At 39.2% G+C, this 21,886-nt stretch overlaps 1 protein-coding gene across 1 annotated transcript in view; it reads left to right on the top strand.

Annotated features, from left to right (window-relative positions):
- The window catches only part of LOC126175206 (ATP-dependent RNA helicase abstrakt), a 136,997-nt gene that overhangs the window by 73,837 nt on the left and 41,274 nt on the right, over nt 1-21,886 (top strand). Inside the window, exons 6-10 of the mRNA XM_049921815.1 lie at nt 11,332-11,465; nt 11,680-11,836; nt 15,305-15,385; nt 19,496-19,577; nt 19,853-19,984. Of these exons, the coding sequence (XP_049777772.1) occupies nt 11,332-11,465; nt 11,680-11,836; nt 15,305-15,385; nt 19,496-19,577; nt 19,853-19,984 (586 nt within the window). The remainder of the gene's footprint in view (nt 1-11,331; nt 11,466-11,679; nt 11,837-15,304; nt 15,386-19,495; nt 19,578-19,852; nt 19,985-21,886) is intronic.

Here is a 21,886-nt window from a genome sequence, read left to right as displayed (position 1 = left end):
TCCAAGAAGAGAACACTTTTATTCTACCCAGAGTTCCTCCAGATTGCAATAGATAATGAATAACTACATACTTAGAAAAAGTAGTACGGGAAGTAAGAATGAAGCAGCAGAATATTCGTGAGTTATGTACACCTGTAATTTATGATTGGAAGAGGAATAGAAAACAGAGCTAACTCCAACATGGATTGAAAGGATCATGTATTATAATTGTGGTAAAATATGCATGGGTGTTAGTAGAATGAGATGCATTGTTAAAAGATAAAGAATTATTGTATGTAATTGTACATAATGAACATGTGTAAAATAACGCATGTTTGAGCTAAGGGGAGGGATATGTAGTGCCTCAAGAATTTCAGTGTAAATTATAGAGACGCTCGGCTTTCCACCATCTCGAATGCCCGATATTTTAAGTATAAGGGTGAGAAAGTGGAGATGTGTCTACCTCGCCACCGGTTTCTGTGTGTGCAGAATGGATGCGTATCGGGAGAATATGGCAATAGTGACTGTCGATCGGTGTGTACAAGTGTTTGCAGCATGCACCTGAGAAGCTGTATGCCCAGTACAAGAAGCAAGCACACTCTGTTACTTCACAGTGTAATGACTGTATTGTTGTGAACAAATGAATTATGTATTGAACTAAAGATGCTTACATTTGACTTTCTGGTGTTGGACTTGCGAGAAGCAAGAACTGGTTTTATAGTGGTTATTAAACCAAACATAGTACAATTGTATCTGTTAGTTTCTATTGGTCGAAGATGGGGTTGACTCGCGAGAGTTGAATGCTTGTGTGAAACTTGTGAAGTTGTTTTATTGTGGAGATGAAAATATAAAAGAGTTGAACAAAAGTATCCTGAGAGTGCAGAATAATTTCAAAAGTAGAAAAGAAGTCTATTTTGAAATTCCCTTAACCATCTATAATCTTCAGAGAAGAAGAGTTTGTGAAGATCAATGCAGCCATCTGACCTGAGAAGAAGATCGACTGCACACAGCACGTGAGTCAACTGTGAGAGATGTGTGAGTTTTGCACTCCAGTAGCACACTGTCTCTCCTGTTGTCCGAAGACCGTTAGAACTGTTGGCATACAGGAGTAGACCTTCGGTGCATTTTTGCTTTGGGAAGCTCTTTGTTGACTCTCTGTCAGAAGTTTTGTCATTGGTTTTTGGTTCGCCTGTGTTTGTTGTGTTACCACAGTCAGGTTCTGCTGCCAAGAATTTATTTGATAGTGGTATCGCTAGGGCTATGCTTACATGCAGTGTTTTGTTGCACGTTTGTTTGGTATATAGCCATGTTTTCTTGGTGAAACTACCGATAACAGCAACGTTGTCTTGGGCTAGGTGATGATTCCAATTAGGTACTGTATGAGAAGTTCTTAATATTTTGTATTTATCTTATGGTAGCACACTTATTATTTTGTCTTTTGACTTAAGCATGTTTGTAATTTCGTTTTTGTGACACTTTTTTTTTACCGCATATACAGTCCCATTACTCTTTTGTACGTATCAGATTTACTTTTAAACATTTGTCATGGTATCAGTATTTACAATGGACACACAGTATAACTCTTTCCACCTTTTTTATGCAGATTTTACAAGCATCAGTATCATTTTTTAAAGAAACTGAGACAAAAAAATTTCACTTGGTGCCATCTTGATTTACATCTGAGACAGCTGTAGACCAAATTATGGTAAATTAAAATAAATAGCCCAACACCAGAAAAACCTATATAATGCAGTACTAAGTGGCCACAAAGCTGAAGTAAATAAAGATATCTCTCATCCAATCCCATCCAAAAATTTACAAACGTATTTCACTGAAGGTAACTTAAACAAATTCAGCACCTTTTAAGTATAGCAAAGTGGACAGAAATGTAAGGAGTCAGTGATGTCAACAACAAAAATTAACAAATTAACACATTTATTAACACAATGATCCACCACTTTGAAGAGGCGTTTCACAAGAAACAATAAGAGATACAAGAATTGGATTACACCACTGTTGTGGCAGTGTGGCCTACAGAAAAATTAAAGAGACTTTTAGAGAAAAGAGAACCACCCGTATGAATATCAAAAGCTCAGGTGGGAAACCAGCCCTAAGCAAAGAAGGGAAAGCAGAAAGGTGCAAGGAGTGTATAGAGGATCTATTCAAGGGAGATGTATTTGAGGGCAATGTTATGGATGTGGGAGAGGATGTAGAGGAAGATGAGACCAGAGATATTATACTGCATGAAGAATTTGGCAAAACATTGAAAGAAGTGAGTCAAAACGAGGCCCTGGGAGTAGTCAACATTCCGTTAGAGCTGCTGATAGCCTTGGGAGGGCCAGCCATGCCGGAAATCTTCCATCTGGTGAGCAAGATGTATGAAACAGGCAAAATACCCTTAGACTTGTAGAAGAATGTAATAATTCCAATTCCAAAGAGCACAGGTGCTGACAGGTGTGAAAATTACCAAACATCAGTTAAATAAGTCATGGTTGCAAAATACTAACATAAATCCTTTACAAAAGAATGGAAAAACTGATAGAAGTGGACCTTGTGGAAGATCAGGCTGGATTCTGGGGAAATGTAGGAACACGTTAGGCAATATTGACCCTACAACTTCTCATAGAGGTTAGGTTAAGAAAAGGCAGACCTACATTTATAGCATTTGTAGACTTAGAGAAAGCTTTTGACAATGTTGACTGGAATACTCTTTTTCAAATTATAAAGGTGGCAGGGGTAAAATGCAGGGAGCAAAATGCTATTTACAATTTTTACAGAAACCAGATGGCAGTTATAAGAGTCAAGGAGCACGGAAGGGAAGCAGTAGTTGAGAAGGGAGTGAGACAGGGTTGTAGGCTATCCATGATGTTATTCAATCTGTATATTAAGCAAGCAGTAAAGGAAACAAAAGAAAAATTTGGAGTATTAATTAAAGTTCAGAGAAAAGAAATAGGATCTTTGAGGTTTGCTGATGACATTGTAATTCTGTCAGAGACAGCATAGGACTTGGAAGAGCAGTTGAATGGAATGGACAGTATCTTGAAAAGAGGATATAAGATGAACATCAACAAAAGCAAAATGAAGGTAATGGAATGTAGTCGAATTAAATCTGGTGATGCTGAGGGAATTAGATTAGGAAATGAGACATTTAAAGCAGTAAATGAGTTTTGTTATTTGGGAAACAAAATAACAGACGATGGTCAAAGTAGGAATGGTACTAAATATAGACTGGCAATGGCAAGAAGAGCATTTCTGAAGAAGAGAAATTTGTTAACATCAACTATAAATTTGTGTCAGAAAGTCCTTTCTGAAAGTACGAGGGTAATCCCAAAAGTAATGTCTCCTGTTTTTTTTTTCTTTTTTAAGTACTTAGACCTGTTTATTTCTACAATGGTTTACATCAGTTTACAGCTTGAACATTTAGCTATTTTTCAATATAATCACCATTTCTGTCGATGCATTTTTGTAGACACTGTGACAGTTTTTGTATGCCCATGTCATACCAGCTTGCCGCCATGCTGTTCAGAAAGTTATGAACCTCTTCTTTCACCTCGTTGTCGGAGCTGAATCGCTGGGTCCACAATTAATGCTGAAGGGTATTGTGAGAAACTTCCTGGCAGATTAAAACTGTGTGCCTGACCGAGACTCGAACTCGGGACCTTTGGCTTTCGTGCGAAAGACAAAGGTCCCGAGTTCGAGTCTCAGTCGGGCACACAGTTTTAATCTGCCAGGAAGTTTCATATCAGCGCACACTCCGCTGCAGAGTGAAAAATCTCATTCTGGTACTGTGAGAATCTGAAAAAACTCAAACGGGCAATTCAGAACTGGAGAAGAGGAATGTTGAGCAAGGGTGTACACAGTCTCCATGACAACACTCGCCCACACATCGCTCGGCAAACCGTTGCTCTCCTGCAACAGTTTCAGTGGAACATATTCTCCCAGCCACCCTATAGTCTTGGCCTGGTGTGCAGTGACTATCACCTGTTCCCTAGGTTAAAAGAACATTTGGCCGGAAAGTGATTCAGCTCCGACAACGAGGTGAAAGAAGAGGTTCATAACTTTCTGAACAGCATGGCAGCGAGCTGGTATGACATGGGCATGCAAAAACTGCCACAGAGTCTACAAAAATGCAATGACAGAAATGGTGATTATGTCGAAAAATAGCTAAATGTTCAAGCTGTAAACTGATGTAAACCATTGTATAAATAAACAGATCTATGCACTTATAAAAAAAATAGGAGACTTTACTTTTGGGATTACCATCATTTTCATGTGGCGTGTAGCCATGTATAGAAGTGAAACATGGACGATAAACAGTTTAGACAAGAAGAGAATAGAAGCTTTTGAAATGTGGTGCTACAGAAGAATGCTGAAGATTAGATGGGTAGACCAGGTACTGAATAGAATTGGGAAGAAGAGAACTTTGCGGTACAACCTGCCCAAAAGACGGGATTGGTAGGTAGGACATATTCTGAGGCATCAAGGGATCACCAATTTAGTAGTGGAGGGAAGACAAAAGGGGGTGGGGGGTTAAAATCATAGAGGGAGACCAAGAGATGACTACAGTAACCAGATTCAGAGGGATGTAGGTTACTATAGTTACTCGGAGATAAGAGGCTTGCACAGTAGTGTAGCATGGAGTGTGCTGCATCAAACCATTCTTTGGACTAAAGACCACAACAACAAACAACTGAAAATTATTTTAGTTTACAGTTCGGATCTTCACAGTTGAACAGTTGTCCAAAGTACTTTCTTAGTATTTCACTGTTCTGCAGCATTCTTCTGTAGCACCACATTACCAAAGCTTCTATTCTCTTCTTGTCCAAACTATTTCTTGTCCACATTTCACTTCCATACATGGCCACACTCCATACAAATACTTTCAGGAATGACTTCCTGACACTTAAATCTATACTCGATGTTAACAAATTTCTCTTCTTCAGAAACGCTTTCCTTGCTACTGCCAGTCTACATTTTATATCCTCTGTACTTTGACCATCATCAGTTATTTTGCTCCCCAAATAGCAAAACTCCTTTACTACTTTAAGTGTCTCATTTCCTAATCTAATTCCCTTAGCATCACCCGATTTAATTCGACTACATTCCATTATCCTCATTTTGCTTTTGTTGATGTTCATCTTATATCCTCCTTTCAAGACACTGTCCATTCCGTTCAGCTGCTCTTCCAGGTTTTTTGCTGTCGCTGACAGAATTACAATGTCATCGGCGAACCTCAAAGTTTTTATTTCTTCTCTGTGGATTTTAATTCCTACTCCGAATTTTTCTTTTGAGGTATATAAATATGAAATATAAATGCGTAGTTAAATATGACTGTCCTTTTGGTAAGGAATCAACATTGTAAATGTTAATACCAGGTTATCAGTAATCTTTTAAACACCAGGTACATCAGAAAAATAGACACCATCTGCTGTAGGATGCCCAAAATCCAAGTACTAATTTTTAAGTTGTTGGCAAAATTCTGTACTCCTCCAGTTAAATTGTAATCATTCATTAAAATCAGATAATCTTTCCTAAGTAGGTTGATTAATGACAACATCTGATGACGAAGGATATGTGTTAATGTTGTAAACACTTAAGTTCAAATAAATCACTACTACCCTCCTCCAAAGTCAGTGAAGCGGAACAGAAAAGTCTATCTTACTTAAATTCGTAAATTGTTCCAAAATATTAGTACTGATATTAGTGTCAGAATTTTGTTTTGATTCCATAATTAATTTGACGGAATGTATATTCACTGGACATGTAAGGAATCATCCTATTCAGGTATGTCAGAACGTAACTATATTGTGAAATTTATTATGGTAGATTGTAATTCTGACAAAATTTTACTCATTTCTGTGCCTTCGTTGTGAGATTCTTCAATATATGCATCAAACATATTATTTTGACAATCTATTTTTTCATTAATGGTATCTAACCCAGCAAATGATTCTTCACAGCTAAGCTTCATCAAGTCAGTGTACTATGTTTTCTTTCAAACTTCCTGGCAGATTAAAACTGTGTGCCGGACTGAGACTCGATCTCAGGACCTTTGCCTTTCGCAGGTAGAGCGCTTGCCCACGAAAAGCAAAGGTCCCGAGTTCGAGTTTCGGGCCGGCACACAGTTTTAATCAGCCAGGAAGTTTCATATCAGCGCACACTCCGCTGTAGAGTGAAAATTTCATTCTAGAAACATCCCCCAGGCTGTGGCTAAGCCATGTCTCCACAATATCCTTTTTTCCAGGAGTGCTAGTTCTGCAAGGTTCGCAGGAGAGCTTCTGTGAAGTTTGGAAGGTAGGAGACGAGGTACTGGCGGAATTAAAGCTGTGAGGATGGGGCACGAGATGTGCTAGGGGAGCTCAGTCAGTAGAGTGCTTGCCCACGAAAAGCAATGGTCCCGAGTTCGAGTCTCGGTCCGGCACACAGTTGTAATCTGCCAGGAAGTTTCATATCAGCGCACACTCCGCTGTAGAGTGAAAATTTCATTCTAGACACATCCCCCAGGCTGTGGCTAAGCCATGTCTCCACAATATCCTTTCTTCCAGGAGTGCTAGTTCTGAAGGTTCGCAGGAGGACTACTGTGAAGTTTGGAAGGTAGGAGAGGAGGTACTGGGGGAATTAAAGCTGTGAGGACGGGGCGTGAGTCGTGCTACGGGAGTTCAGTCGGTAGAGCGCTTGCCCGTGAAAGACAAAGGCCCTGAGTTCGAGTCTCTGTCCGGCACACAGTTTTAATCTGCCAGGAAGTTTCATATCAGCGCACATTCCTTTATAGAGTGAAAATTTCATTCTAGAAACATCCCCCAGGCTGTGGCTAAGCCATGTCTCCGCAATATCCTTTCTTCCAGGAGTGCTAGTTCTGCGAGGTTCACAGGAGAGCTTCTGTGAAGTTTGGAAGGTAGAAGACGAGGTAGTGGCAGAATTAAAGCTGTGACGACGGGGCAAGCGTCGTGCTAGGGGAGCTCAGTCAGTAGAGCACTTGCCTGCGAAAGACAAAGGTCCCGAGTTCGAGTCTCGGTCCGGCACACAGTTTTAATCTGCCAGGAAGTTTCATATCAGCACACACTCCGCTGTAGAGTGAAAATTTCATTCTAGAAACATCCCCCAGGCTGTGGCTAAGCCATGTGTCTGCAATATCCTTTCTTCCAGGAGTGCTAGTTCTGCAAGGTTCGCAGGAGAGCTTCTGTTAAGTTTGGAAAGTAGGAGACGAGATACTGGCGGAATTAAAGCTGTGAGGACGGGGCATGAGTCGTGCTAGGGAAGCTCAGTCAGTAGAGCGCTTGCCTGCGAAAGACAAAGGTCCCGAGTTCGAGTCTCGATCTGGCACACAGTTTTGATCTGCCAGGAAGTTTCATGTCAGCACACACTCCGCTGTAGAGAGAAAATTTCATTCTACGTTTTCTTTATTTGTATCCATACATCTAATTTAGCCTTCAACTTGTCACATTGGGACTTAAAATTTGTTTGTAAGTGATCATTGTCTTGTACCAACTGTTCCAACATAGCATTACTCTCAGATAAGGATTTAAACACATCCTCCAATTTAGGGTCTTGATAACATATACTTCAGTGGTAATAAATTTGCGTCTAAACTTCTGCAGTTGGTAGATGTTACAAAGAGTAGATAATTACAATTACAAAAATTCTTCCAAAAACAAATTAACTTTAATTATCTCCACAACACACACCATGACCAAACAAAAAAATAAAGTAACTTCAAATTGGTTTTAATACAGCTCACCAAAGGAATGACCTAGTGTCTTGCCATGTAGCGATGATCTCAGAAAATCATATCACTGTGTTGGCTGCACTGCTTTGTTGTAGGCTGATGAGCAGTAAACGTGAGTACTGTCATCTTCTGGTGTGTAATGGAACTGTTGAAACAATCGTAGCCTTGTTATAGTTCTTGCCACCAGTCTTCCAAATTGTTATCTTTAGAAGTCCTCTACAGTGTAATTATTGCTGATTTATACAATTACTATTTATTGCTTGCTCATTTCTTCTCCGTCTTTTTGTTGTTGTTCTTCTTCTTCTTCATCTTAGACGTAAATTCTTATTTATTTCATTATGAAATGTTGGCTGTTAATTTCATTGTCAATGACAGTGACAATATTTATTGTTAAATTGTCTCTTCAGAATTGTTAGTCTCTTCCTGATTTGTACCAAATGTATACTTTTTGTCCAAATTTCATTGATTCTCAGCATCAAACTTATTGTGCGTCCTGCAGTAGGGTGCCAGAATGAAGTGTGCCCAAGGTTTTGAAATGTATATGTTCAGATTGCGAGTGTTGGCATCCTAAAATTCTGAACTGCTGCATCATGAATAAATGTTCAGATAAAACTGTGTAGATAGCATGGATGTGCACTTCTTTGTCGCAGTTGTGTGCTGGAATTTATAACCTTCAATAAATTTTTTACTTTCTACTAAATATTAGAAAATACTTCTACTAAGAACTGTTATATGGTGTCTTCTGTTACAACTGTCAAATAAAAGGGAGCACTGCATATACGGTTAGTGTTCATACATTTCACAGGACTTTATATGAACTATGTCTGACATGAATGAATGACAATTCTATACAAAATGACAGATAATTAAGTATTATATTGTTTCTGTTATGTCAGCACCATTGTCAAGGCATATCATACTTCTCCAAGATGGGACACCGCAGCTTGGAATAACTGCCAAGCCAGCAGGTACCACAACACATAGCAAACTGCCATCGTCATCCCACCTTGAAACATGTCCAGCATCAATCCTTATGAGTTTACATGCACGAACAATATAATCTTACAAACAGTTTGTGATTTTAAACTACTTGACTAATAAAACAAAATACTTTCAACTGCAGTGATCATCATTTATCAGTTAGACAGACATTGGGTACACATTGCTTTACCAAAGTTAAGCCTCATCTGCTACCCCTCCTCATTTTGTCCTTCTCTACCATCTCCCCACCTCCAAAAACCCAGGAAACTGCTTTCAATAATTAATACTCACTCTCACCGTGGGAGAGTGCGTGTGTGTTTTATTGTGTGGTTATTGTGAGTACTTTTGCGAGAAAAAAAAGAAGGGCTGAAAAGTTAGTATGAATACTGTTTTGTATTTTACGCATCAGCCCACCCTAGGTGAGCGGTTGCCTTTCCCTTACTTTTCATATTGTTCCATCCAGGCATTTCCTTTTTTGTTATGTTTGTTATTTAATTGCTTTATCTTCCTCTTTAAACCAGACATTCCCAGAAGAGACAGACCAGCTACTTCTGATCTGCATTACATCCTTCTTTGCAGTATTTCACTACTTTGTTTTCGTGAATCTTTAAAGCATCTATAGTTGTTTCAATTGCCTTCATTAGAGACAAATAGGTGTGCCATTATCTCTCTCTTTCTCAAAATATTCCTGAATTATCATTGAACTTCCCATTAAGCAACTACACTTTCATGTATTTCCACTCCTAGATTCAAATACTTTACTTGATTACAATAACACACCTCACAGAGAAGCTGACATGCAGCAAAAACAGATCACAACAATTACATTACTGACTACAAGTTCATGTGCATCTGGTTATTGTAACTTATACTTGAGGTAGAAGGAGCGTATAACAACAGTGAATGAAAGTGATCAAAATTCACAACTTTAAGGATGGCATTGATCATTATTGAAGGTTTTATACATTAACTTTTTGGCAACTGAAAGTGTAAACCACGGAACTGTTCTACTAGGTATGTGTCCCTCCCGTGCTTGGTCAGTTGTTATGTACACTTGAGCCACACTTCCTCTACCTGACCCTGCCCGAAACTAATTTGAGATATGAAATTACTGCCTCTATCTTACTAAACATGAAAATCATTTTATATAATTTTTTTGTCCTCCGTACTTCAGTAATCACTGTTGCTACAACTCTCTCATGATTATTGATACCAGGATATCCTCAGAGAGGTCAGGTCTCTTTGTTTCTATTACATCATAGATTGTAGATCTAATATATTTCTATCATTAGTGAGTTTCTGAACTATTTCTTCCAAGCAATTTTCAGAAGAAATGTTTAGTATTATTTTGAAATTATCTTATTGCATGATTAGAGAATCCTCCACCAATGACAGTATCTATTAGCGAGCTAAGATCCTCTCTTAATTTTCTTGTGGCATCTGAAAGTGAGTCTTGTACTTAAGAAAAAAACCAATTATAAATACGAGGGTTGGAACTTTAATAGTGGCAACTATTTATTTACAGCTGGTACAAAATAGATACATGTTTCAAAATTTTACTGACCTTCAAAGTAGTCACCAGCATTGTGTATAACCCGTTGCCAGCGATGTGGAAGTCATAGGATACTCTTAGCAGTGCCAGTTGCGTTGACAGTTTGAGCGGTGTAGTCTATTGCCTGATGAATTTGCAGCAGTTCTGAAGCGAATGCTGTGAAGTGTTTCCTTCAGTTTAGAAATCAAATTGAACTGACAAGGGCTTAAGTCAGGGGAGTGCAGTAGGTGGTATAGCACTTAGCAGCTCCATCACTCAAACAAATCAGTAACAGCTTGCACTGTATGTGCTTGAGCATTGTTCTGCAAAATGATGGTCAGGTCCTGCAGAAAGTGTCATCACTTCTGTCTCTATGCAGTTCATTTTTGGAACACAACCTATGACCAGCTTAGAGACAGAAGTGATGACACTTTCTGCAGGACCTGACCATCATGTTGCTGGACAATGCTCAAGCACGTACAGTGCAAGCTGTTACTGATTTGTTTGAGTGATGGAGCTGCTAAGTGCTATACCACCTACTGCACTCCCCTGACTTAAGCCCTCGGGAGTTCAGTTTGATTTCTAAACTGAAGGAAACACTTCAGGCATTCACTTCAGAACTGCTACAAATTTGTCAGGCAATAGACCGCGCCACTCGGACTGTCAACACAACTGGCACTGCTAAGAGTATCCTACGAATTCCACATCACTGGCAATGGATTATACACAATGCTGGTGACTACTTTGAAGGTCAGTAAAACTTTGAAACACGTATCTATTTTGTACGAGCTGTAAATAAATAGTTGCCACTATTAAAGATCCAACCTTCATATGTGCCTACCCTTGATATTGACTTGCATAATTGATCTCTCATGCAGCTTTAATTTCTATCTTGGTGGATTTGAGTTTCTTGTCCACTGTGATAAAATACCAACCATTTCCATTTAAATTAGCCTGTCCTTTCAGTATATTCCTAGATTCACCCCAAAAGCCTCCTGCTGTCAATTTCAGATTTTAGCAAGCTTTCTATACCTAGCGTTATATGAGCTCCACTACTTTTTAGGTCAGAAGTTTATCACTTTTTTCTTAAACATTTGTTGTTGTTCTTTTACAGGTTGTCTGGGCGTGACATGATTGGTATTGCATTCACTGGTAGTGGGAAAACACTGGTATTTGTGCTGCCCCTAATAATGTTCTGCTTGGAACAGGAGACTCGCCTTCCCTTTATCAAAAATGAGGGACCTTATGGTAAGGAAATAGACTATACCCTTAATGGGTTGTATAATCATTTCATCATTGCATGATATCCTAATTATTCAACATTAAGCTTATTTCTAAAGAGATGTAAACCTAGCATTCCTCTATACATAATACAGCTACTGATGTTAGTTTTCTCATTCACAGAGCATGAGACAGTTCCTTTATTTTTTATATATTTATTTTTACCCTGTATATGTTACAGGCTTGATAATATGCCCATCACGTGAGTTGGCAAAACAAACACATGATATCATAACACACTACTGCTCTTCACTACAGCAGCATGGTGCACCAGAAATCAGATGCTGTCTTGCAATTGGCGGAGTACCAGTCGCAGAATCTATTGAGATCATTAGCAAGTAAGTCCACCTATAGGATAGAAAATACTGTTGTTTGTTCCATCCTATTAAAAGATTACTTTAGTCAGAAATCATGCAATATACAATAAAATTGTAGTTCTGTTTTCACACTCCAGTTATTTTCATTGACCACTAAGATGACATTCTGAGGCTGTTTTCTTGAAAGTTGCATTCCACAATATAAATGTACTGTTCCATCACTTTTCTCACTGCTTCTGGAAAATACAAATTAGAATACTGTCAAACTGTGACCTTGTATTATACGCCTTGGCTCCTCATTTCTGAAGGGCATTTGTAAGAGATTTGTTCACAATTTTAATTTCTAAGTGTAAGCTCAGAATGGCTTCCTTGTCTGTAGTCAGACCTGCCTGAAAGAACAGACACCAAACATTCATAGAATTGATTCACTTTGGTGGACCATGAATCCATGACTTTCAGGGCAGACGCACACTTCTTTCGACCACCAGTGGGAATCTAGAATTTGTGAGCGTGGAGACATGGACAGGGACTGAAGGTAGTTGGCACTAAGTAGGAATGTGAGTCAGCCAGGGAAGATACTGGGATAGTCCGCACATTTGCCAGAAACACTGCGTCTGGATGGTGCAGTGGTTAATGCAACTGTCCTGTAAGCAGAAGATCTCTTTCCTCCCCCCTCCCCCCCCCCCCCCGCTCCCCGCAACCCGACCTGTCCTCATTCAATTACATAATAAGTATCAGTTGCGGATCCTGTATGGTGTCTGTTCTTTCGAACATGTTCACACATTTGCGTTAAACACTGTGTCGGTATGGTGCACTGGTTAACAAAACTGCCTAGTAAATAGGAGATCCCAGGTTCAAGTCCTGGTCCAGCACACATTTTCCCTCATCACCACTGATTCCCATGCACAGTCCCAATGCAGCTGATATCATCAGTTTCTTCCCTTCTCAGTTACATTAATATATATCACAGCTGTGGAATCCTTGTGGTGTCTGTTCTTTCAGACATATCGAAAAAAAAAAAAACCGAGAAAACACATTCATATAATTCTCTATCTGTCAGTAAAACATTATCCTTTTACAGGGAACATGTTGTTCCAACAAATCCTATTGTGCTGGAACCACCTAACCCTTTGTCTCTACTTAGCTTTATCTCTTCTCAGCATTTTTCACTCTCATTATCTTATCACCCCCCCCCCCCCCATGAACCATGGACCTTGCCGTTGGTGGGGAGGCTTGCGTGCCTCAGCGATACAGATAGCCGTACCGTAGGTACAACCACAACAGAGGGGTATCTGTTGAGAGGCCAGACAAACGAGTGGTTCCTGAAGAGGGGCAGAAGAATATAATAATTCCAATCCCAAAGAAAGCAGGTGTTGACAGATGTGAAAATTACCGAACTATCAGTTTAATAAGCCACAGCTGCAAAATACTAACACGAATTCTTTACAGACGAATGGAAAAACTAGTAGAAGCCGACCTCGGGGAAGATCAGTTTGGATTCCGTAGAAATACTGGAACATGTGAGGCAATACTGACCTTACGACTTATCTTAGAAGAAAGATTAAGGAAAGGCAAACCTACGTTTCTAGCATTTGTAGACTTAGAGAAAGCTTTTGACAATGTTGACTGGAATACTCTCTTTCAAATTCTAAAGGTGGCAGGGGTAAAATACAGGGAGCGAAAGGCTATTTACAATTTGTACAGAAACCAGATGGCAGTTATAAGAGTCGAGGGACATGAAAGGAAAGCAGTGGTTGGGAAGGGAGTAAGACAGGGTTGTAGCCTCTCCCCGATGTTATTCAATCTGTATATTGAGCAAGCAGTAAAGGAAACAAAAGAAAAATTCGGGGTAGGTATTAAAATCCATGGAGAAGAAGTAAAAACTTTGAGGTTCGCCGATGACATTGTAATTCTGTCAGAGACAGCAAAGGACTTGGAAGAGCAGTTGAACGGAATGGATGGTGTCTTTAAGGGAGGATATAAGATTAACATCAACAAAAACAAAACGAGAATAATGGAATGTAGTTGAATTAAGTCGGGTGATGTTGAGGGTATTAAATTAGGAAATGAGACACTTAAAGTAGTAAAGGAGTTTTGCTATTTGGGGAGCAAAATAACTGATGATGGTCGAAGTAGAGAGGATATAAAATGTAGACTGGCAATGGCAAGGAAAGCGTTTCTGAAGAAGAGAAATTTGTTAACATCAAGTATAGATTTAAGTGTCAGGAAGTCATTTCTGAAAGTATTTGTATGGAGTGCAGCCATGTATGGAAGTGAAACATGGACGGTAAATAGTTTGGACAAGAAGAGAATAGAAGCTTTCGAAATGTGGTGCTACAGAAGAATGCTGAAGATTAGATGGGTAGATCACATAACTAATGAGGAAGTATTGAATAGGATTGGGGAGAAGAGAAGTTTGTGGCACAACTTGACCAGAAGAAGGGATCGGTTGGTAGGACATGTTCTGAGGCATCAAGGGATCACCAATTTAGTATTGGAGGGCAGTGTGGAGGGTAAAAATCGTAGGGGGAGACCCAGAGATGAATACACTAAGCAGATTCAGAAGGATGTAGGTTGCAGTAGGTACTGGGAGATGAAGAAGCTTGCACAGGATAGATAGCATGGAGAGCTGCATCAAACCAGTCTCAGGACTGAAGACCACAACAACAACATCTTATCACTCGTAATGTTTTGTTTTCATTTAACCATGAAAATGAACAGTTCTTTGTATTATATTCCAGTAATATCAACTTTCTACAAAATGATTGGGAATGAGCATTACAACAATGTTTCACATATCTGTTTTATCGATGCAGTCATTGATTCATTGTCATCAATCTTCTTCAGATACTCTCATTCTGAATTAAGTTAATATACTACACATAGGTTCCGTAATGAAAAGAATTTTATCAGTGTTTGATTTTTCATTAAATACAATATTTATTTTATAACAACAAAAATATTTATTTTTATGTTTTGAATGCATTCTTCCATGTGCTGCCTAAGTATTCTTATGTACATCTCATTGCTTTGAAATCCACCTTACAACTGTACCAAGATGTGTATTCACCAAAACTGGCATATGTATAAGGGATATTAAGAAAACAATGAAATAAAGTTTAATGTGGTTCTTTTTAATGTTACAAAAAATTAATCTAAATTCATGTTTAATTTTTAAATAAAATATATAAAAAGTGACTTGGGTGCAACAGAACCCCACATGTTTATAAATGTTGAAGTAGGATGTCATTACAACTTCTTCATAATAATGTTTGATCAATAGTTTGATGCACAATAATTAATAGGCTATGAATGAGCAGGTATTAAATATTACATGTGTTCTGGTATCATATTTATGATACAGTCATTGTGTGGGAATGGCTTCCATTCCACTTTGTACATTGTAAAATGATTTGCAAAAGCTGTGTACAAAATTATATTTTTGATTTCAAAAGAAACTTAAAGCTGCAACTTTTTACATCATTGCAGGGGAGTACATATCATGGTGGCCACTCCAGGTCGTCTCATGGACATGCTAGACAAGAAAATGGTACGACTAGATGTCTGCAGGTAAATTATTATAATGAACAAAATTTTAAACTTTTGAAAGTAACTTTCATCTAATTAATTCTGCCTTATTTATCATGAACATTAACAGGTGAATTTTACCACACAGCTCATAGTATTTTCTGCATAAAATTGTTCTTAACTGGTGTATGTATGGAAGTACTGTGCAAGTCTAAGAGGTGATGCATTTTTTAACAGATTTGGTACACTATATAGACAAGTCTTGGAGCTGTGGGTGTGTGTAAAAACAAAAGTGAGCAGTGAGCATACACAATTGTGTGCTCCCCCCCCCCCCCCCCCCCCCACACACACACACAAAAGGAGAGGGGGAGAGACAAAGTGTCAAATGTACGTACAGAGTGCCCAAAACGTCCCTGTGCTCCTTATGAAAAATATGGAAGAAAACTGTCACCATTGCTCAGTTGATTGACCCGTCTACAGTGACATTCACTTTCAAAAGAGCAGCTGAATCTCAAGAACCATAGTCAACAATTCCTTAACACATTAAAAAGATGTGAAAATGAAAAGATTTAGGTCAATGTTTGTAAATGAATTACCTGACGGTGACATAGAGCAGGGAGTTGCAGTCTTTAGTGATTTGTTGGCACAATTATCGAATGCTATGTCTTGCCCATGTGTGTTATTTTCTGATAAATGTGCAATATATCACAATTCACACAGGAGGAATGTGGTTTCTCTGGTCCAGGAAAAATCCCCATTAAGTGTAAAAATTTGGAAAGAAATGCACTTTATTATGTGAGCTGGGACATCATCAAGATACCTGTCCAGACATTACAATGCTAGACAACTATTATGAGCAATAATCAAGTCCTATGTGGTTCAATGTCAGTGCAAGAGTGATGAAAAATTGTGTAAATATATTGAGAAGCAGCCGGCCAAAGTGGCCGTGCGGTTAAAGGCGCTGCAGTCTGGAACCGCAAGACCGCTACGGTCGCAGGTTCGAATCCTGCCTCGGGCATGGATGTTTGTGATGTCCTTAGGTTAGTTAGGTTTAACTAGTTCTAAGTTCTAGGGGACTAATGACCTCAGCAGTTGAGTCCCATAGTGCTCAGAGCCATATTGAGAAGCCTTTCAAAGTATAAATCCTGAAATGCTCTTCGATGTGTCATTTTGGTAATGAGCATGCTTAGATCACCGTGTAAGGCATGGTAGCGCACGGACAGTTTTGCTGGATACATTGTTTTTGTATGTAAATACACAATGTAAGAACTCTTTGATTTCACTGTCATTACACTTTAAGGACATGTGCTCATCTTTTATTTACCAATGTAAGCCTGTTTTTACAAAATATGACATGCTCCCATAGTTATTTACTGATATGTTACAAGATGGTGATTTTACATTTGGCATTTCATTGGGTGCCAAAATTTTTCTTAATTTATGACCAACATTGGGCAAAACATGTTAAGTGTCCTGCAATATATGTTAAAGACAAAAAATCAAACACTATAAAATGGCATGAAAGATCAAAACCTGGGTTGTACTTAAATAAACACTAAAATAGTCAAATAGCAGTGTGTTCCTTTAAAATACTCTCCACCACACTCCAGACCTTGTGACATTGTGCATTATCTTGCTGAAAAATGTTGCTGCCATCAGGAAAAAAAGATAATCATGTGATCTGCAACCAGTTTACAACACTCCTTGGCCATCATGGTGCCTTAAACAAGCTCCATTGGACCCATAGATGCCCACGTGAAAGTTCCCTAGGGCATAATGGAGCTGCTGCCATCTTCCCTCTGTCTTGCAGTACAGGTGTCAAAAAGTTGTTCCCTTGGAAGATGACAGATTTGCACCCTCCCATCTTCATGACAAAGAAGGTATTGGGTGGACACGTGCCCATTTCAGTCACAGTTACTGATGTTGTGGTTAACATTGGCACATGCATGGGTCATCAACTGTGGAGGCCTATCATTAGGAGTGCTTGGTGCACTGTGTGTTCAGACACACTTGTACTCTGCCCAGCATTAAAGTCTGATGTTATTTCCACCACAGTCTGTCACCAGTTCTGTCTTACCAAACTGCCCAGTCTTGACTTTCAACATCCGTAGTGAGAATTGCCCACCCAACTCAATGACATCTGGATGTGGTTTCACCTAGGTTATGCCACATGTATGAGGTAATCATCACAATTTTCCTCAAACATCTGACAAGTAGTGCAGTTTCCAAAATGCTCATACCGAGCATGTGGCCATCATAATCTGCCCTTGCTAAAACTCAGATCACATACCTTTCACGTTCCATGCATGGACAGCATGCTCAGTAATACTACATGTACCATACATTTGTCTGACTAGCAGTTGTTCCTCGCCAGGTGACACTGCTATCACCTGGATGGGCTTATATTGATAGTAGCTCAGTGGCTGATCAGTGTGTATAAGAGAGGGGCTTATACACCTGTATTTGGAGTTTGTCACCATGGTCTCAGCACCTCATTGTATCACTTTGCAACAGAGGAGCACATGATCACATTCACTGCACTGTAGTTAAGGCAGTGGACTTGTATTCAAGAGTAATGATTTTCAAACTGTTAGGTTCTTCTGTTGAACAGAATTCTTCACATTGATGGGCAGTTGGAAACTGGATACGGATTTTCATCTCAATTAATTAAACTCTCAGTTTCAAAATTCCTGTTTATCAACAAAATGCATAGTTGTTACAGTCATCAACTAGCATAGATGCAAACCTATTGATAGAAACATACACACTAAGTAGAAACTGTATTTCACTGTGCTGTACAAGGGGTACCCAAAAAAATAAAAAATAAAATAAAATAAATAAATAAAAATTGCTATGGGCGGAACTTGTGTAGTACACATTTCTGCCGTTAGGTTTGTGTAGTGAATTCATTGCCAGTTCAGTGCCTCCTGTGTTTTCGACTTTGTGTGTTCTGTTCATCTGCAGTTATTGTTTTTGCTAACGCTGTTTTGTTTCTGTTTCGTTTTTTATTATGGCAAGATTAAGTGAACAGTGTGCAGCTGTGAAATTTTGTTTTCTACTCAGTAAAAGTGCTGCTGAAACTGTTTTAATTTTAAAAACAGCTTACCAAAATGACACTGTGGGAAAAATTCAAGTGTACGAGTGTTTGCTCTGTTTAAAAATGGCGACATATCGATTGATGGCAAACCTCGTTCTGGACATCCATCAACTGCCTGCATTGTTCAGAGTGTGTTCCCTCAGGTCAGACCGTCAATCAGACCTTTTATGTGGAAGTTTCAAGAAGATTGCACAACAGTATTCATCAGAAAAGACTCAATTTGTGGTAGACAAGAGGCTTCTTCTTCCACCACAACAACGCAGCTGCACATAAGGCCATCTCTGTTAGACAGTTTTTGGCTACAAATGCCATGCACCTTACTTGCCTGACCTGCCTCCATGAGACTTTTTCTTATTTCCACGCGTGAAAAGGACCATAAATGGACCCCGTTTTGACAACATTGAAGAAGTCAAGAAAAAAAATGAGGGAGCTGTCAGCCCTAGATGACTACGAAAAATGTTTTGAACAGTGGAAGCATTGGTGGGACAGATGTATTAGTTGTAATGGAGAGTATTTTGAAGGGGGTAGTGTTGTTTTCAAGGTGATAAGGTTGTTTTTTTTAAACAGTTTAAAAATATGTAGCTTTGAAAAAATAATTCTGTTTTTTTTTTATTCCCTCTCATATCATACTGTACTGTCAGTTCATGACCCAAACTGTTAATAATTACTTCTGCCTGTAGCCTCGTAGCTTCCAGTAGTTTTCAACTGAAGCCAAGCAGGACAGTGTTTTCACTTTATTAGTGGCAGCTGACCTTTCTATTCTTGGTCACCCTGCCCTTTTCTAGCATTTGGCAGTTTCTTTACCATATCATTCATTGAAAAGGATGGCTCCCTGGGTGATTCATTTTCAGAAGGCTACAGTTAGATTCCTACACCCTCTCTATTGAATCTGTATTTCTGCTTAATCTCAAATTACCACTTCATCAGCAAAGAGCTAAACTCTATAATCGTCCTCCTTCCTGAGAAAACACATTCAAAGCATAGCAAAAGCAATGTAACTATCTGATTACACTCCTAACTTGAGAATTAATGTAGAGTTTTTGTTACACTTTCAGATACTTGTGCATGGATGAAGCTGATAGGATGATTGACATGGGATTCGAAGAAGATGTCAGAACAATTTTCTCATTTTTCAAGGTATGTTAATTATTTAACAAAAGAAATACCATGATACAGGTATTAAATAAGTAAAATGAGTAAAAAAAATAGATTACAATGTGTTGTTGAGAATATAAACTTTGTGAACTGGAAGAAATATTGGATATTAAAAAAAAATGTACTTACTCTCATACATTTGTATGAGATTAATTTTGTTATTAAACAGTAAATGGTATATTAAAATCATTTTTGGTACGACATTTTTTGTCAGCCTTAGGGTAATCTATAAACTGGAGTTATTGTTTTCTTTGTAGGGACAAAGGCAGACACTGCTGTTCTCAGCTACAATGCCAAAAAAAATACAGAATTTTGCCCGGTCGGCACTTGTGAAGCCAGTTACAATTAATGTGGGCCGAGCTGGTGCAGCTTCAATGAATGTTATTCAGGTATTTCAAATGTGTTAAGTGAAAGTCAGTATTGTTGCACTTTAAAGATTGTGTGATATATCTACTTCTTGTAAAACTTTGTTATGTATTTTGCTCACCTTCAATGTAGAACTGTGTGAGGGGGGGGGTCATCAGTTTGCTGTTGCAAATGTTCTTGCAATACTCCTGTGTCTTATAATTGAGGCAGAAATACTGCATGTCATTGGTTTCATCTAACTGAATGTAGGCCATTGCATAAGAACCAAACCCATTGTCCTCTCTCTCTCTCTCTCTCTCTCTCTCTCTCTCTCTCTCGATGCATAAGGTTTCATCACTTTTTTGAATAGATGTGCAATACATACACAAGGAAGTGTAGAACATTCAATATAAACAGGGTGGCTTATTACATGGAAGTTGGGAAAATCATATGGCTGCTAACAAACTCAGGCCACCATATAAACTGAACTATGATAATTAACAACACTTTTGACTAGCTCCTGCTCACCAAGAAGACCTTTCACAGGTGTATGTATGCATGTGTGTGAGTTTGTATGTGTTTTCCTGTACTGTAGCTCATCAGAGGACAACGCCGAAAGCTAGCAATCTGATCCCAACAATTTCCTCTTTCAGAAGTGATACGAATATGGTGTGGAAAATTTTGTCCGAATGTAAATATGTAGAAATAAAGATAACAACTCATTAAATAATGGCAGTATTGAATCAGCACCAGTCTGAAAACTTGCTAGCTTTTGGACTAGTCCTTCTTCAAGCTAGAGTACATGTACATATGCAGGCACACATGTGCGCGTGCAACCGCCCCCCCCCCCTGTCCCCCCCCCTCACCACACACACACACACACACACACACACACACACACACACCAGTTTACCAACATTGTGCCACCTGAATACATAATGCTGGGACTGTACTTCACAGGTAAACTGGTGTGAAGGGTGTGTCAGGTGGAGTGGACAATGGCATAAAGGAGGCACGAGGGAAGACTGGGGAAGGGTAGCTGATAGTTCAGACAGAGGCAATATGTGTACAGAATAGGAGTGTGGAAGGGAGACATTGCAGGTGTGCGGGATAGGGATGTGACACACAGGTGTTGGCTCCAGTGATTTCCATGGACCTTGCCGCTGGTGGGGAGGCTTGCGTGCCTCAGCGATACAGATGGCCGTACCGTAGGTGCAACCACAACGGAGGGGTATCTGTTGAGAGGCCAGACAAACGTGTGGTTCCTGAAGAGGGGCAGCAGCCTTTTCAGTAGTTGCAGGGGCAACAGTCTGGATGATTGACTGATCTGGCCTTGTAACATTAACCAAAACGGCCTTGCTGTGCTGGTACTGCGAACGGCTGAAAGCAAGGGGAAACTACAGCCGTAATTTTTCCCGAGGACATGCAGCTCTACTGTATGATTAAATGATGATGGCGTCCTCTTGGGTAAAATATTCCGGAGGTAAAATAGTCCCCCATTCGGATCTCCGGGCGGGGACTACTCAGGAGGACGTCGTTATCAGGAGAAAGAAAACTGGCGTTCTACGGATCGGAGCGTGGAATGTCAGATCCCTTAATCGGGCAGGTAGGTTAGAAAATTTAAAAAGGGAAATGGATAGGTTAAAGTTAGATATAGTGGGAATTAGTGAAGTTCGGTGGCAGGAGGAACAAGACTTTTGGTCAGGTGATTACAGGGTTATAAATACAAAATCAAATAGGGGTAATGCAGGAGTAGGTTTAATAATGAATAAAAAAATAGGAGTGCGGGTTAGCTACTACAAACAGCATAGTGAACGCATTATTGTGGCCAAGATAGACACAAAGCCCATGCCTACTACAGTAGTACAAGTTTATATGCCAACTACCTCTGCAGATGATGAAGAAATAGATGAAATGTATGACGAGATAAAAGAAATTATTCAGGT

Source organism: Schistocerca cancellata, chromosome 3, assembly GCF_023864275.1.
Source record: "Schistocerca cancellata isolate TAMUIC-IGC-003103 chromosome 3, iqSchCanc2.1, whole genome shotgun sequence".
Classification (NCBI taxonomy): Eukaryota; Metazoa; Arthropoda; class Insecta; order Orthoptera; family Acrididae; genus Schistocerca; species Schistocerca cancellata.
Note: the sequence above shows the minus strand (reverse complement) of the source record. Positions and strands in the feature narration are given on the sequence as shown.